Source organism: Pieris brassicae, chromosome 11, assembly GCF_905147105.1.
Source record: "Pieris brassicae chromosome 11, ilPieBrab1.1, whole genome shotgun sequence".
NCBI lineage: Eukaryota > Metazoa > Arthropoda > Insecta > Lepidoptera > Pieridae > Pieris > Pieris brassicae.
Genome location: NC_059675.1, coordinates 8,144,771 through 8,159,453, shown reverse-complemented (window position 1 = coordinate 8,159,453; position 14,683 = coordinate 8,144,771). Strand labels below are relative to the sequence as shown.

The 14,683-nt window shown below is 33.5% G+C and overlaps 1 protein-coding gene across 5 annotated transcripts in view; it reads right to left on the bottom strand.

The window, feature by feature from the left end:
- The window catches only part of LOC123716752 (voltage-dependent calcium channel subunit alpha-2/delta-3), a 38,712-nt gene that overhangs the window by 11,576 nt on the left and 12,453 nt on the right, over nucleotides 1-14,683 (bottom strand). For all 5 annotated transcript variants that reach the window (XM_045672638.1, XM_045672639.1, XM_045672641.1 and 2 more), the window contains exons 4-8: nucleotides 8,351-8,579; nucleotides 5,392-5,523; nucleotides 4,399-4,676; nucleotides 455-568; nucleotides 5-200 (exon numbers count right to left, since the gene is read on the bottom strand). In XM_045672638.1, the coding sequence (XP_045528594.1) occupies nucleotides 5-200; nucleotides 455-568; nucleotides 4,399-4,676; nucleotides 5,392-5,523; nucleotides 8,351-8,579 (949 nt within the window). The remainder of the gene's footprint in view (nucleotides 1-4; nucleotides 201-454; nucleotides 569-4,398; nucleotides 4,677-5,391; nucleotides 5,524-8,350; nucleotides 8,580-14,683) is intronic.

The following is a 14,683-nucleotide window of genomic DNA, read 5'->3' as shown; positions in this document are numbered from 1 at the left end:
TTACCTTTATTCGTACACGCCATATCTTTCATATTACTTCCTGAAGTAGCGTCACCTCCTACGCGGTACGTGAATATTCTTACGGGCATATGTGGCCAATTCCACGCGCGAAACACACCCTTAACCCCGCTAGCCCCTCCCCCCGCACCTATAACAGCTATCGCCTGATTGCACTGGCAACCCTGTCCGGTTCGGTTGTACTGAAAATAATTTACTATTCTGAAAATAGTTCTAGACGAAAATGTCGAAACTGATTCAGAGCTCAGATTAGCGTACATCTTAATAGCAACGATTCATTTAAATCTAAAAATTGCTTTCAAGTCCATTAAAACTTCGCAGTAGCATACCTTGTTGGATTAATGCTGTGATTAATAGCGATTCTCTGAATTTATTTATTTAGTTGGAGCAACGCAGATATAACTTGGAATAAATTTAATATACAAATAGGTATTACCCTTTGAAGGATTTCAAAAGCTGTTGTGAGAGCTCCGGTTAAGTTAGCTGCACCACCCGACGGCTCAGCTGCCCAGACTGCACTTTTCAGTTCACGTATCGACTCCGGTACAGCCTTTAATTACGTTATATTTTAATGTAACTTTTAGTGCATAGTATTGTCTGTTAACATAGCTTTACACATTAAGAAAAAAGTTTTTAAACGGACTGAAGCTATGTATTATTATTATAAACTTATAATTATTTACATTATTTTAAATTTAAATTTTTCCGACGTTACGCGTACTTTACAGCTTGCGTGGTCACGGTGACTGAAGACAAAAGGTGTTGAATGTCAAAAGTATCATAGCTGTAGCTGTATCTGTATTTATTTCCCCGGAGTAGATATATAGCTTCAATCCGTTTAAAAAGTGTTTTCTTAAATTTTTAGTACATTTTTATGTTACTCATATACGATATCAAATCATTAATGAGACCCGCATCGCAGCGTTGCACAGGTAAGCAGATAGACAATTTATTTTAGTAGGCTCAATTTTCGGCCTTTTAAGAATAAGTACGCTCTTTCCTTGGCTTATTCTTAAGTCAAATTGGTTCACTGTGATTGTGGTGGGTGGTAGTCAGTTCAAAAGCCGGATATCGAGTTGATGAAAAGACAAGGTGACAATTTATTACTATATTTGGATAATTATTCATGTATGGATCAACTTGCTTTTGTATTTTAATCTGATTTTGAGTGATTTATGTAAGTAATAAATGGTTACTGTGACTTAATTACGCAAGAATTATGACGATGCATAACTTCTAGCAACAGATAAGAAGAATTTCTATATTCAAGATTATATGAATATCATAAAATAATTTGTATTATTATATACGATTTAGTACTATTTTATAGTAAATATTATATGGTACAGCAGTAAGTAATTGCGCACTCGCAATTTCTAATTTTACGATGTCGATATTCTCTCGACAACCTTCATACTCGTAGAAGAGGTCAAGGATTTGTGTCATCCGTTTAGATACATTTAACTCTTATGTGAACTGAAGCACTTAAACAAAAGTACTTATTGCGAATTTATTGCTTTGCGATTAGTTTTCGATGTTGAGAATTTTTGTTATTTTTTATAATTTAAATAAAATAATTTTTTTAAACAGTATTTTTATGTTATCAAAACAACATTAAATTAATTGGTTCAGTTAATTACACGACTAATCAATTTAAATTGCGGAATAAAGTTTATATAAATAACGCAGCGTATGAGGCTGCAATGCCGATGTGGTTTTAGACTAAAGCACCGTCCCGAGAATACATAATTAAGAGATGTCGCCGACCGAATACAGCAAAATAATTTATTCGAAAAAGCTTCGTCACGATTTCGTCGAGTTCCGTTTTCGGGTTGGTAGGTACTGAACGCTGATCACATACTTGCCTTAAAATTTAAGGAAACTTATAGTTACTGGCTGCTATAATGATTTACTAATAAATAAAATACCACAAGACATTTATATACTTTGAATGTAAAGTACCATAATGAAGAAGTGTAATAAGTTTGTTAATTTCAGCGTGACAAGTCAAACTTGTTAGAAATATCCGAGTGTGCTTCGAGTTCTGAAACTCGATAAAGGCGCGGTCGCAACAACTACCTGTCAAAAGTGGGAACTTGCGGAATCTTCACGCTCGCGCCACTGATATCATCCAAACTTTCTACTTATAAAGCGGGAACACATTTTAGAGCTGTCACAGTTTTAATAGAATACTCTTAGAAGCTTTTTTGAGAAGAACATCGCAATAAATGCGTTAAAAATATTTTATTTAAATCACTGATGTATTAAGGATACCAAAACCTTTTAATATGTTACAATACCATAATATTTTAGGTCTTAATTTAATGCAAAATTGAACTTGACCGGGATAGTCAAATGTCAAGTGATCTGATCTCAGTAGGCACATTTAATCTGTTGCAGTCTTTACGTAACATCATTGAGACTACAAAACATCCACTTCAAACGTTCTTTAGACGCGAACAAAATTTCTAGAGTCTTCAAAAGCAAGAATATTTTTCGGAAACTGTGATAAATATCTGGAAATGTCTATTCGCTACAGATTTATGCCCCAGATATAAATTGATATCTCTTATTGTAGCTGAGTCATCCTTCGGGATATATAAAATGTATTATTATGTATTAGGTTATACTTTGTTTTTATTTTATGGCAGATTGTTGCTTTGACGTTTATGCTGAGTCAGTTCTGGGAAGTAGCTAGGAATATCTTATATGTATTTGTAAAAAATAAAAGTAGTTCTTTTTACAAAAACGATAACGGCGTGGGCCAGGCATAATAAGCAATCAGCATTTAACCCTGACAATTTCACACGACGTCGACTTTTTGAATCTAAGACATGGTGGTTTCCCCACGATGTTTTACTTCACCGTAGGATATATGAGCGCAACGAAACCCCCGGGCCAACATTGCTTTATTTTTTTTTTAGTGCATTTTAATTTGCGTACGAAATTCATCTATTTTTATAAATTAAATTTAAAAAAATTTAAGGCACGGATAGAACATCACTGGACGTTGTGAACTTTAATTTCCTTCTTCCTTTTAATTACAATTACAGGAAGTGTCTTAGACTTCCCAATTTTCATTAAGCACTTAGCTACTTATATAGCTTGGCTATAGAATAGTTACTCTTCAATGAAGGTTTGTATGGCTTAATGATTTCCATGAATAGTGACTAATTCCTAGTTTTTGTTACCTACGTAGCAAGTAGATAGTGGAGGTTCCATTAATCTCGCGAACACCGCAAATACAACGTTTCACTAAAGAAGAACCATTTACAAAAATCTCAAAATATTCAATTAAGTTGGCTAGACTCGACAATTGATGAATTCCATTTAAGAAGATGTTTTATATTTCATCGTGTTTTAAATTCCAACGGCGTCTTTCATCCTACATCTATTACTATTCATGGGAAATTATTGTATTAAATTATATTATTTCATTTCTTTTATTTCGGTGCCAATTTTACACGATGATTAATCTAGTAACTAACAACTTTTAGGGTCGTATATGGATTTGTATATCAAAGCTTTGAAATGAATGTATGATTCAAATACATATTTGCTGATACAATATAATTAAGCCACAGATTAAGCGTCTGATTGAATCCATTAAGCCAAAATACACAGGCGGCAGATGCGTATCAAAAAGTGGTAGCACGCAATATATGCATTTGTCTAGCAATTATGAGAATCAAAATCAGTTTTAAATATTTGTTTCTTTTATATTCATAAATTTCTTTCGTTAATGACCATGACACCAAATCGGCTATACGTCAAATAATCTTCACATAAAAAAAACCTAATAAAAAAAACGTTCATGGCACCTTAAATGAGTCGATTATTTTACAAGACTCTTCCTTTTAACCAAATATAATTTGGTATTTTTTTGATACATAATATAGTTAGCGTGACGAAGCTTTTCCGAAAAAATGAGCAGGAGCCTCACTTGATTTTATCTGATACCGCCCGCCAATGTAAACGGACACCGTCAATGCCAAAGGGCTGGCGAGTGTGTTGCCAGCCTTTTAATAATTAGTATGCTCTTTTCTTGAAAATCCGTAAGTTGAAATGGTTCTGAAATATTTTAGCGGGCAACTGGTTTCACATAGTGGCGGAGCAAAACTGCCTAAAATAACGCCCAGTAGTCAAACGACGGACGACGAGGTACGAGGATACGGGTGGATTTTAGTAGTCTACCTCAACGTCCAATGGTGAAACCCAGCTGCAGTTATTAATCCGCACAACTCCTCTGAACACTCTCCGTGGTAAATGCGGTCGAAGATGCAGAGAAACCCCACATCTCAACGCAACGCCAAGGGAACAAGCCACTCGGAAATTTATACAATTATTCAATATCTATCTGTTGCCTAACAGTCTACTTACCTGAGCCAAAATCTTCGTGTAGCACTGATGTAACTCCGATACAGTATCACTGTATCTATAAATATTGACAAAGTCATTAGGCCCTAGGGTATCCAATAATGCTGAGATTGTGGCCTTCGCCAGTCTTCGATATGATGATCCCATGTCGTCTGAATCATCAAGAAGGATGACCAAGTCCTTCGGTGATGTCGCTGCTTCCACGAACCAATTTGACGATCTGAAGTCGTAGAAATCACGTGCGTGGTGTGAATAACCATCTTCCGGTGGCCAGGACATAGCTGTAAATAGATTATTAGTCAAGCAAAGTCATTGTTTAATCTAAAATCAGCATTCATGGTCACAACAAGGATCGTCATGCTGGCTTAAATGTCCATGCGTCGGGTTGACTCTCTCCTGGTCGACTGGTCGTACTTGAATTCATCTATGCGGTGATGCTAGTTATTTCGACTATGAATTTGCATGTTGTTCCCACGAGAATGTAAGTGAGTGCTCCTATTTCACCATGCACCCTGCTGATAGAGGATATTTGACAATCTTAAGATGTCATGTGGAACATGGTGTAATGGTTGCAGCTACTTACAAACGTTGTGTAAAACAAAAAAAAACTTGGCGATTAAAAAGAGTGGCGGAGAGTTTATTGCCAGTTCTTCTCTTCCGTTCTATGCCCTTTATTTGAGAACTGGTCGTAAAATTGGAAGCATTTAATGTATATTTATTTTTCTGGACGTTCATAAGTGTACATTGTGTTACCTAAATGAATAAGTGATTTTTGACTTTGCTTTAACGCCTCTTTAAGCTATGTGAGCAAAGAATGTATAAAACGACTCAATGGTTAAGCGATAATATAACGCGCACATGTACAAACTCAACACTAAAACAGAAATCATTCTATATTTAGTAACATTTTTACTATTCGTATCTAATTCAGCCATTTATCGTTTCACGTATTATTAGTACATATACCACACAATGATCTAATTAATGTTTACAAACCTGGATATCTTCTCATAAACCCAGATGACGAGGCGTAATACTGCCATGAAAGTGTCGGGTCAATTTCGTAGTTGTTAACTAAAAGTGGATCCAAATGCTCAGACCATGCTATCTGGTTCTGCACTTCGGGATCTGCGAAACAAGAAAATTATCAATTCATTTGTATAATTTCAAATTGACTTTTTAATTGAAGAAAGTAAAATTTATTGTATTTGTAAGAAGAAAATTTATTTAACATTATCAATGTTATTTCTAATTGCATTTCAAATATGTTGTTTTGCAAATTTTATACGGAAACGACGTCTTTGTGGCTGAGGTTTAATTGAATAAATTGAGCTTTAATGCAGTATCCGGTAAAAAAATATGAAATATGCATGAATAATTTAAAGTTATGTATCGAGGCAAGAGCTTTTATGAAGCAATTAGGGAAATTTTTATTTAACTGGTGAAGTCATTAGTGCCCTGTAATTGGTGGACTTGCTTCATTGAGCAACACTGATTGCTTTTGCCCCGACTTAAGCGGAAAAATTAATGGCACAATTGCTTTCGAAGTCGACATTGAAATCTATTGTACAGTGCCTGAAATCTTATTTCACCATTCAGCAGGATACTTTACCGTTCAAACACAGAATTGCACAATAGAGATTTTTATAGGTTTTTCGTCTGAACGAATTGAAAATACGACGTAATTCTATATTGTTGAGAACTTATTTCGCATTCGAATCTAGATTTAAATTAAGTTTACAATTATATGGAGAGCATTCCAAACATAAAGAACTTGTCTGCGGAGCTAAAGCTCAACTAAATTGAGTTGGGGCATTGATTCTAACATGAAAACTTTTCGTTGCGCTGAAATTCTATATGGGTTAATTGCGTTAACCCAGATGAAAGCATAATGCAACGTTACATACAGCCTACATCAGTAATACGTAATTTGAATGCACTTTGGCTGGTTCGAATTAAATACGCAACACGATTAATTGTCTCTAGCCTCAACGGTGAATGGTTTGTATCTGCTTATTGATCTTTATTTAAAGAGTTTCATTTTGGTTCTAATAATTTTATTAATGTTTGTTTTTACATAAAACGTATTATTATTAAGCAATTCTTGATTTGAAACTTCTTTACTTTTTTTAATTTATGGTGTAAAACTAAACATAAATTTTAGTGTTTGATTGGGTTTTTAGTGTAAGGTTGGAACCCAATCTTAGGTCTATATCATCGAGCTTATGTCATTCATTTTCCGACACACACAGATATGATTTCAATTTTGGTATTGCGACGGGCGTAAGTTTATAACCAAGTACGTCTTATACTACATTTTGTTACTTTTTATATTAAAAAAGTGCTAAAAGATCCGTATACAAGTTTTTAATGACATACCATGTAAATTATTTATTATATCGTTAGTATAGAAATAATTTAAAAAAAATACTAACTACAATAAAATACACAATGTATTACAAAAGTAACTTCTAATGATTGAGGTCACAGAAAAAATAGGTTAGGCCGTTTGTTAATAAATCATTTTACCCTTTCTCAGGCGACGAGCCTCCGCGCCCGTTGACAATATATTACGTATCATTATTCAACGACAGGGGCCCAAACAACGCAGACAGCCCTACATTGTCACTCAATGTCATTTAAGATGTAAGTCTAATCAACTTCTTAAAAGCTTTTTATATGGAACTTATGTGATTAATTGGACGTAATGCTTCAAAATTATATACTAATTAGAATTGTCTATCCCCATCGAATCTTTCATCTTATGTAACATTTAAAATTAATTATGCTTAAACAGATACGTTTTAACTGGCATTATTACCATAACTAAATTTAAACTACAAAATGTCATATAGTATTGAGAACATTAAATAAGGGATATACGTTATTGTCAGTTTTACTCACTCAACTTTTCTATGCCAAATCAACCCTTGAGATTTAAAATTTTCAATATCCTGACTTTGAGACTGTGCCCCACTTAGTACATATTTGATTGAAAACGAATTCAGTGGATATTGCATCCTCAATCGCAGGCGCACTCAGCAACGTAATATATGTCTACTATTGTTCACTTTAAAACACAATTTATGATATCTGAACAATTGTCGTGTTACGAGTTTTCTCACTACAATCACCGTCACTTTCTAGTTATGTCTTATTACAAATAGTTCTAGCTTTGATGGTTAGAGTCGCGGTCGAAAGATAATATCAACTCTTTGTAACACACTGAAAAACACTGTTCAATTTGTCACAAAAAAGAATCGATGACGGTCAGAGCACGGCTACGGACCTTTTTGACTGAATAAAAAATAGCAATTAAACAGATATAAAAACCTGATTAGTGTCGGGACTTATACTCAGTCATAACGAGAAGCTATTATGCTCTATGCTAATATGCTAATTTCCACATGGTTATATTATTATTATTTCTATTCTTTCCCAAAAAAGTTTGAACAAAGAGCTCTATAGTATATATATATTAATATATATAAATGCCTGTCACGATGTTTGTCCGCGATGGACTCCTAAACTACTTAACCGATTTTAAATTAAATTGGCACACTGTGAGCAGTCTGGTCCAACTTAAGAGATAGGATAGCTTAGGTCTTTAATTATAGTTGCAATTTTAGTTTGTTGCAAATTATTTGTCTATAATTAATTGACAGTCACAATTATCTGTTTACTTCAAAAGTTTCTAACAGATGTCGATACTTTTCGACTGGATTGGAGATGGCACTGCTACGATAAACCGACAAACGTGTCATATAAGCTACAATTCAATATCATTATTACCACGTGTTACTAAGACTGAAATGTAAATCAAATTAAAATTATAGTGACGATAATACAGTGAAATTATTCTTTCGTGTCACGGTATTAAGGCTAACTAAAACCATATTAAGGAGAAACGAAGTTCGCGGGGGCAGCTAGTATCTATTAAAATTGTAAAACTCACCGTCAGTGTTAATATAAGGTGGCATGAGCACAGCGCTGTAGCTGGTGTTAACGGCGATGTGGTCAAAGTGACGGCTAGGAGCGAGCATGAGACGCCGAGCGCGCGCCGCTAAAGTCCCATCATCAGCGTGGACATTAAGCCATCGAGCGTCGTAGTACGTACCAGGAGTACCATCTGATCCCCCACCACCAGCCGATAATGCGGCGGCCTCTGCTGAGTCCATTATACGCTGGAAAATATGAATGCTAGTAACGAAATCGAAAACAAATACATAAATATTATATGTAGAATATTAGAAATTGTAATCATAAATAGTGTTATCAACAGAATTATCAGTAACCGCCGTTACAGACAATTCCTTAACTCATTAAGGTGTATGGCAGGATTATAAGTCTATAATGTCATAAGGGACGTAAGGAATTATTTCTATGGGTACAAAACCTTCAGCTTAGCTCCAATATCTATACGTTACGAAGTAAGGATATTCTTAAGTAGTCAACGTTTGCACGTTGTGATATAGGGGCTGTCATTCCGTTAATTTCATAAACTGTAATATATTTTATATGTCCTGTGTGTATTAACCACAAGTTTCGAGCTTCAAGCTTCGTTTACACTGTATAATAAATACGAATGTTGTGTATCAACAATCAATACATAATAACAAACAGGAAAAAGTGTGAATCTTTGACATAATTTACTTTTTATTTTTTTATGTTATTTCATGTTATTATTAACCCGAGCTTTCTCGTCAGTTACACAATCTGTATATATATATACAATATCTTAAATGTTTGACGTTTTCTAAAAATCACATAATTTTAATATTGATAAACGGGTGACACTGCAATGAGTTAGGTTTATAAAAAGTATTTTTAAAATGTATCTTCGTTAATTAAATGTAGTTAAGTTAGGTTATATTTGTTAGGAATATTGGTTTTATAATAAAAGTTAAGATGTTTCGATATTAAGTATTCTGTCAAATGATATATTACGTGATAATGATATAAAATAGGAGCGTTTCCACGCGGTAATATATCATTCGCCAGCAGTACACATATTTTTACTACCTAAAGGAAACTATTTTTCCAAGAGAATCATTAAGTTCATTCTCATCATTAAAGATGGAAAGGCGCGTAATCAAAAGAAATTTCTAATGACACTGTGTAAATTCGGAAATCCTCTATTTCGTTTCAGCTACAGTTTCATTAAGTGCGAAATGTAGGCGTCCTTTTTTCTTGGCGACGCCCGCAGCAGAGCAATCCCCACGATTTTTCAACTTTATTGTTGAGCTAAGTTCTAGGCGCTTTTAGCCCGGCTCTTGTTCGCAACTTATTATGATACCGCCTATTTGTGTTTCTTTTACGTTGTGCTATGCCATTCATAATGAAAATTCGGTTTTATTGGAGTCGTTCATTGATCTTTGAGCATTACACTAGTAATCAAAGTGCAAGATGACATCACAATGAAAATAAATAGGGTTTTCCAAACAAAGACCTATCTTATGGTGATTTTTATACTCAGTATCACTTTATTCCTATGTATTATTCATATATTTACCGTTTATATGAAAGTAGATGAAGATAATGCCAAACAAAACATTCTTCACAAGAGTACAAATTTTCAAAATTCCTACATCTGAAGTTGCAACATGCCACGTAGTAGTAAACGCAAAATTAGCTCAGCGTTTCAAGTTGTTTGAAGTGTTTACTCCCAGTCTTAGCTGTCGGATTTGACATAATGTAATATGTCGGGCTCGATGAACATGCGGTTTGCGTGGTCGAGAACCGTGTAATCTCATCATACTAGAATTGCTTGGAAAACCCGCTTTGAATTAATTTGAGGTATCCTTGGCTAGACAACTTTATGGCTTAGTTAAAGCTAACCTATAAAAATACTTAGCAAATAATTTGAAAATATTTAAAAACATCTCTGGTTTTTTAGATAAATATTGAGTGATTAAGGTATTATAGTACGGACTTAAAATTTCAAATTCATTAATCAGCGTCACTAAGACTAGTCATCGTATTATCTCAAACCACAAGCGTAATATAAATCAGAATATGCGTATTTCAAATACAAAAAGTTTCATAAGGTTCGGTTGGCAATATTGCGGCGACATAATAATTGCAAGGATCCACGTTGTCAAAAACGTAATGAGATATCCAGGGTTCGTTCACCCGGCGTTGTAGACGGCTGACTACATGCGTTCTTTGACCGTGGCCAGACAAAGCTATCAACAGTTTTATTACACTATCATTACATCTTACTATCGCATCATTTGATGGAATTTTTATTTAGAATTTCTGAAAATTCTGTAAAAAAAATCATAGTAGCTGAAGTCAAGAAAGAAAGAATGGATGTAAAAATATTTTTTACCTCCAACAACGTAACGACTTCTAAAATGTACTTACAATGGTTTCATTGGGAGTTTTCATGTGAACTTACTGTAACGAAGGCACCTAAGAAAATTAAAATAAACAAAATCATAATTATTATTTCCGCGTTGTATAATACAAAAATTTAAGCAAGAGCTTACACTTTCTTAGAATTTTTAACTTCATAATGTACAAAATATTTGCTACGTTCCTAGTAATTACTTTACAGCTTGGCTCTTTGCCCTTAATTTTTATTGAAAAAATATGCTTTTGATACGAGTTGAAAATAAAAAATAGCGCGTATATAGGAGTTACATTTGTAACCTAGTTACATTATTCTAAATAGTTGCATTGGTTTATTTACACTTTAGGGAATTTAATTAAATATGGGCTAGCCGTAAATTGGTTTCCTTTCTTTTTTTCTTTTAACATTTTAATGGAACTTTTCAAACCCGTCTTACTTCATACGTATCAATAAACTAAATTAAATGTTAAATTAACAAACAACACACCTTACATATGATAATTAATGTTTCATTAAAATATTCATTATTCGTACCCATCAAAATAGACACACGCAACGCCAGAAGAAACAATTGACGCAATAAGTACTACTTTAATTACAATGACTTGAACCTAATAAAACTTTTTTATTATACCGCGCATTACCTAATCTCTATGAAGGTAGTGCAAACATCCTGAGCTGTTCGGAATATTGAGTAAGTAGCCTTGGGGTACCTAAGAGGAAGAGAGATGGAGGCATCGTCTCAAGACGAATCAATACAGTCCACTTATACAAGTCGGGTGGTGCAGTAGATGTGGGTCACGCCAGCTGCACTCGCGAGATGGTATTTAATAACAGCCTTTACACCCGACAGATATTACTTGATCCTTCTCCCTGTTTACACTGGAGTTTAAGTGGTTCGCCACACTAAGTGTGCTGTCGTGAGTATATGACGGTCACGCTCGATTTATTTTAAAGTTATTACTATTGTATAGTGAATATCGATGTATTGTAGATAGATTTTATATATGTTTGGCTTGTCTTGACAATGGCGTGCGACACGGCATGATGACATTGTAGACAAAAAGACTTTTGTACTTATAAGTTTCATTGTTTCAAACTTCACGTATTCCTAAGCGTTCGGAATGGGTGAATATTTAGAATTATTACAATAACAAAAGCTTTGTTGTTTAAAATCCCGAAACGTATACATCATAACAAAAAGTTTATTAAGTTAGAGCAATACTTGTTATATCGCATCAACCTCTAATCCTAATACAGGCTTCATTAATTAAAATAGACTCAATATTAGAAGCCATTTATCATAGTTTCTGTATGTTCCAATCGTGTTTGTCACTAGTCTTCTGCCAGCAGCTGGTGTTTTGCAATTTGCTGATGGCAACATTAAGGTCGGTAAGTGCAGCGATAGTCTCCCTACCCCCCCTCCCCTCACATCCCTGGCACTGGGTGCCCTGCGGCATGCCTCGAGAATTTGGCGGTGCGCCTTGCAATGCTATACATATAGTGTCACACGTTGTGGTAGTTTGTAGTTGTTCTTGTACTAGTTTGATGTCAAAGAACCGCTTTGTCGACTAAAATTAATACTCCTCCTATAAACGTGCTTAGAATTCACGAGATAGAACGCTTAAATTTCGTCGGTAATTATAAGAGATTAATATTTATTACATACTGACATTTTGCACTTGTACTAAGAAACTTTACGTAGTATGTTTAAAAAAAAAAACATTTTTTAAGGAAGTACAGGTTAATTATACTATAAGTTTTAGAACCAGCGTGTAGAAAAAATATCAATGTGCGTATATGGCACACATATACGGACAAAATAACCTATTTTTAAACACTTCTAAACGATCTATTGTAATAGTAAACAGGATTTTTAATGTCTAAAATACTTTAAGTTGCTAATTCTATCTACGAGGTCCTTATCGATCCGTATATTGTCTAATAAAAAAAAACGAAATTATCGTTATAGTTTTATCTGTAATTAAATCTTTCTGAATAGTTTTTGTGAACAGAATTTAAGTATTCGAACTCCCTGTAAAATTATGCAGCACGTATGTATAGCGTAGTACGTAGTACGATCCACAGGAAAATGGACTCATTGTCCGACATCCACGGTTTACGATAAGCTTTACTGCTTCCTGATAGAGCTGTGGGGTGGAATACGGCCATTTTTAATCAAATATAATTATTTATAGGGCTATATTCACAGTTCATATAAATATTTGCAACCACCTTATTGTTCTTCGCATTTATGTCTTTTTTATTTGATATTCCTTTAAAGAAAATACGAAAATATATGAAACTTAGAAGCAATGCAATGCGAAAGATATCATGGCTAGCTTACTCTGATTTATTACAATCAATATTTTATCATCTGTAATTGTAAAATGCGTAAGCTAACAGTAGTGAAAATAATTTATCATTTGGAAGACGTCAAGCGATTTTTCTATAAAAATAAATTAATGCATTTTATATATAGTATGAGATACATCGGCAATAGTTATTGTAGGTATATTTAAAATACGTACGTGAAGTGTGTATATTGTATCGATAAATAGCAATTAATTAAACAACAAGTACTTGAAATACAGATCATGTTTGATTTAATTTGTTACGCATTACTGTTAAGTAATCAACGGTGATTGTATAAACAGAAGTCCGTAGTTAATTAATAATGGAAATAACAAGCCATTGTTTAAATAACATTTTATTGGTCCAAGCCAAAATGACAAATTCAAAAAAATTATGACAATATTTTTATTATTATCAAAATGTAATGCCTCAAATTTTAATTAAAGACAAATATTAATATAACAGTTGTAATGAGAGCAACACTGGAACCTTTCTCATTAAAAATGAGTTCAGAGTGAAACCGTGAACCGACTGCAATCCTTTATGAAAAGATTTCTTTAAATTTTAAACTTTCAAATAGGGTTTTGTATTACCATTAATGAATAAAGGTTAAGAAATATTACAATTACTAAAAATTGCAATTGTCTTCAGAAGCCATGCATATTTTATGACGCTTTCTTATTGAACTTTCACTTACTTTAAAACTCAAAAGTTACAATACAAATTGCTAATAATCATAAGAATGCCGACTGTCAAACGCATGATTTTGATTTTCTTCCAAACCCGAACTTTGCCTAACCAAATTTCAAATTAGTTGACAAATAATAAAAAAATACAGTATGAACATGCACAAGCCACATATCAGTATATATTCTATTAAAAGAATTTTATTATAAAATGGTTAGGCTTATGAAATTTCTATCAAGTCTACCGCTATCTCATAATAAATGCAATTTACATATTAACGCAATTTACGCGCGCCAAATGATTTTATCCCTTTGTCTCATGAATGCCCTAGATTGATGAGGAGTGTGGTGTTATGACTGGTACCTAGGATCTACAAAATTATTTTTAAGCTTTTAGTGCAATGTCTACAACATCTAATTCTTTTCTTTTCATTTTCTTAAAAGGTTCTTAAAAGGTATAGTCGACTATCATAGCCACTTTCATAGTCGATGACTAGTCGGAAACTATTTGGAAAAAAACGACTTTATAAAATTAATATAATTTAGTCATATATAATATTAATTACATTAAATAAAAAGATGGATTCAGAAGTATTTCTTTTAGTAGTTACTCTGTATCTGGGAAACAAAAATATCAACTCGTATTTTTGTATTAACTAAGTACTGTTATATTTTTTTAAATAAGGCATTGATAGTAAAAAGAGGGAGGTCAAAACTAATTACAGCCGTATTGTAAAATATGTTTAGGAGTTTGCACTGAGAAGAATCTTGTGCAAAGATTGTGTCTTTGCACAAGAAGACACTGTTGCAATGTTAACAGTGTAAGGCTTAACCGTCTGAGCTTTTCTGACATTATATATATATATATATATAATATTATCACAGAGAGGCC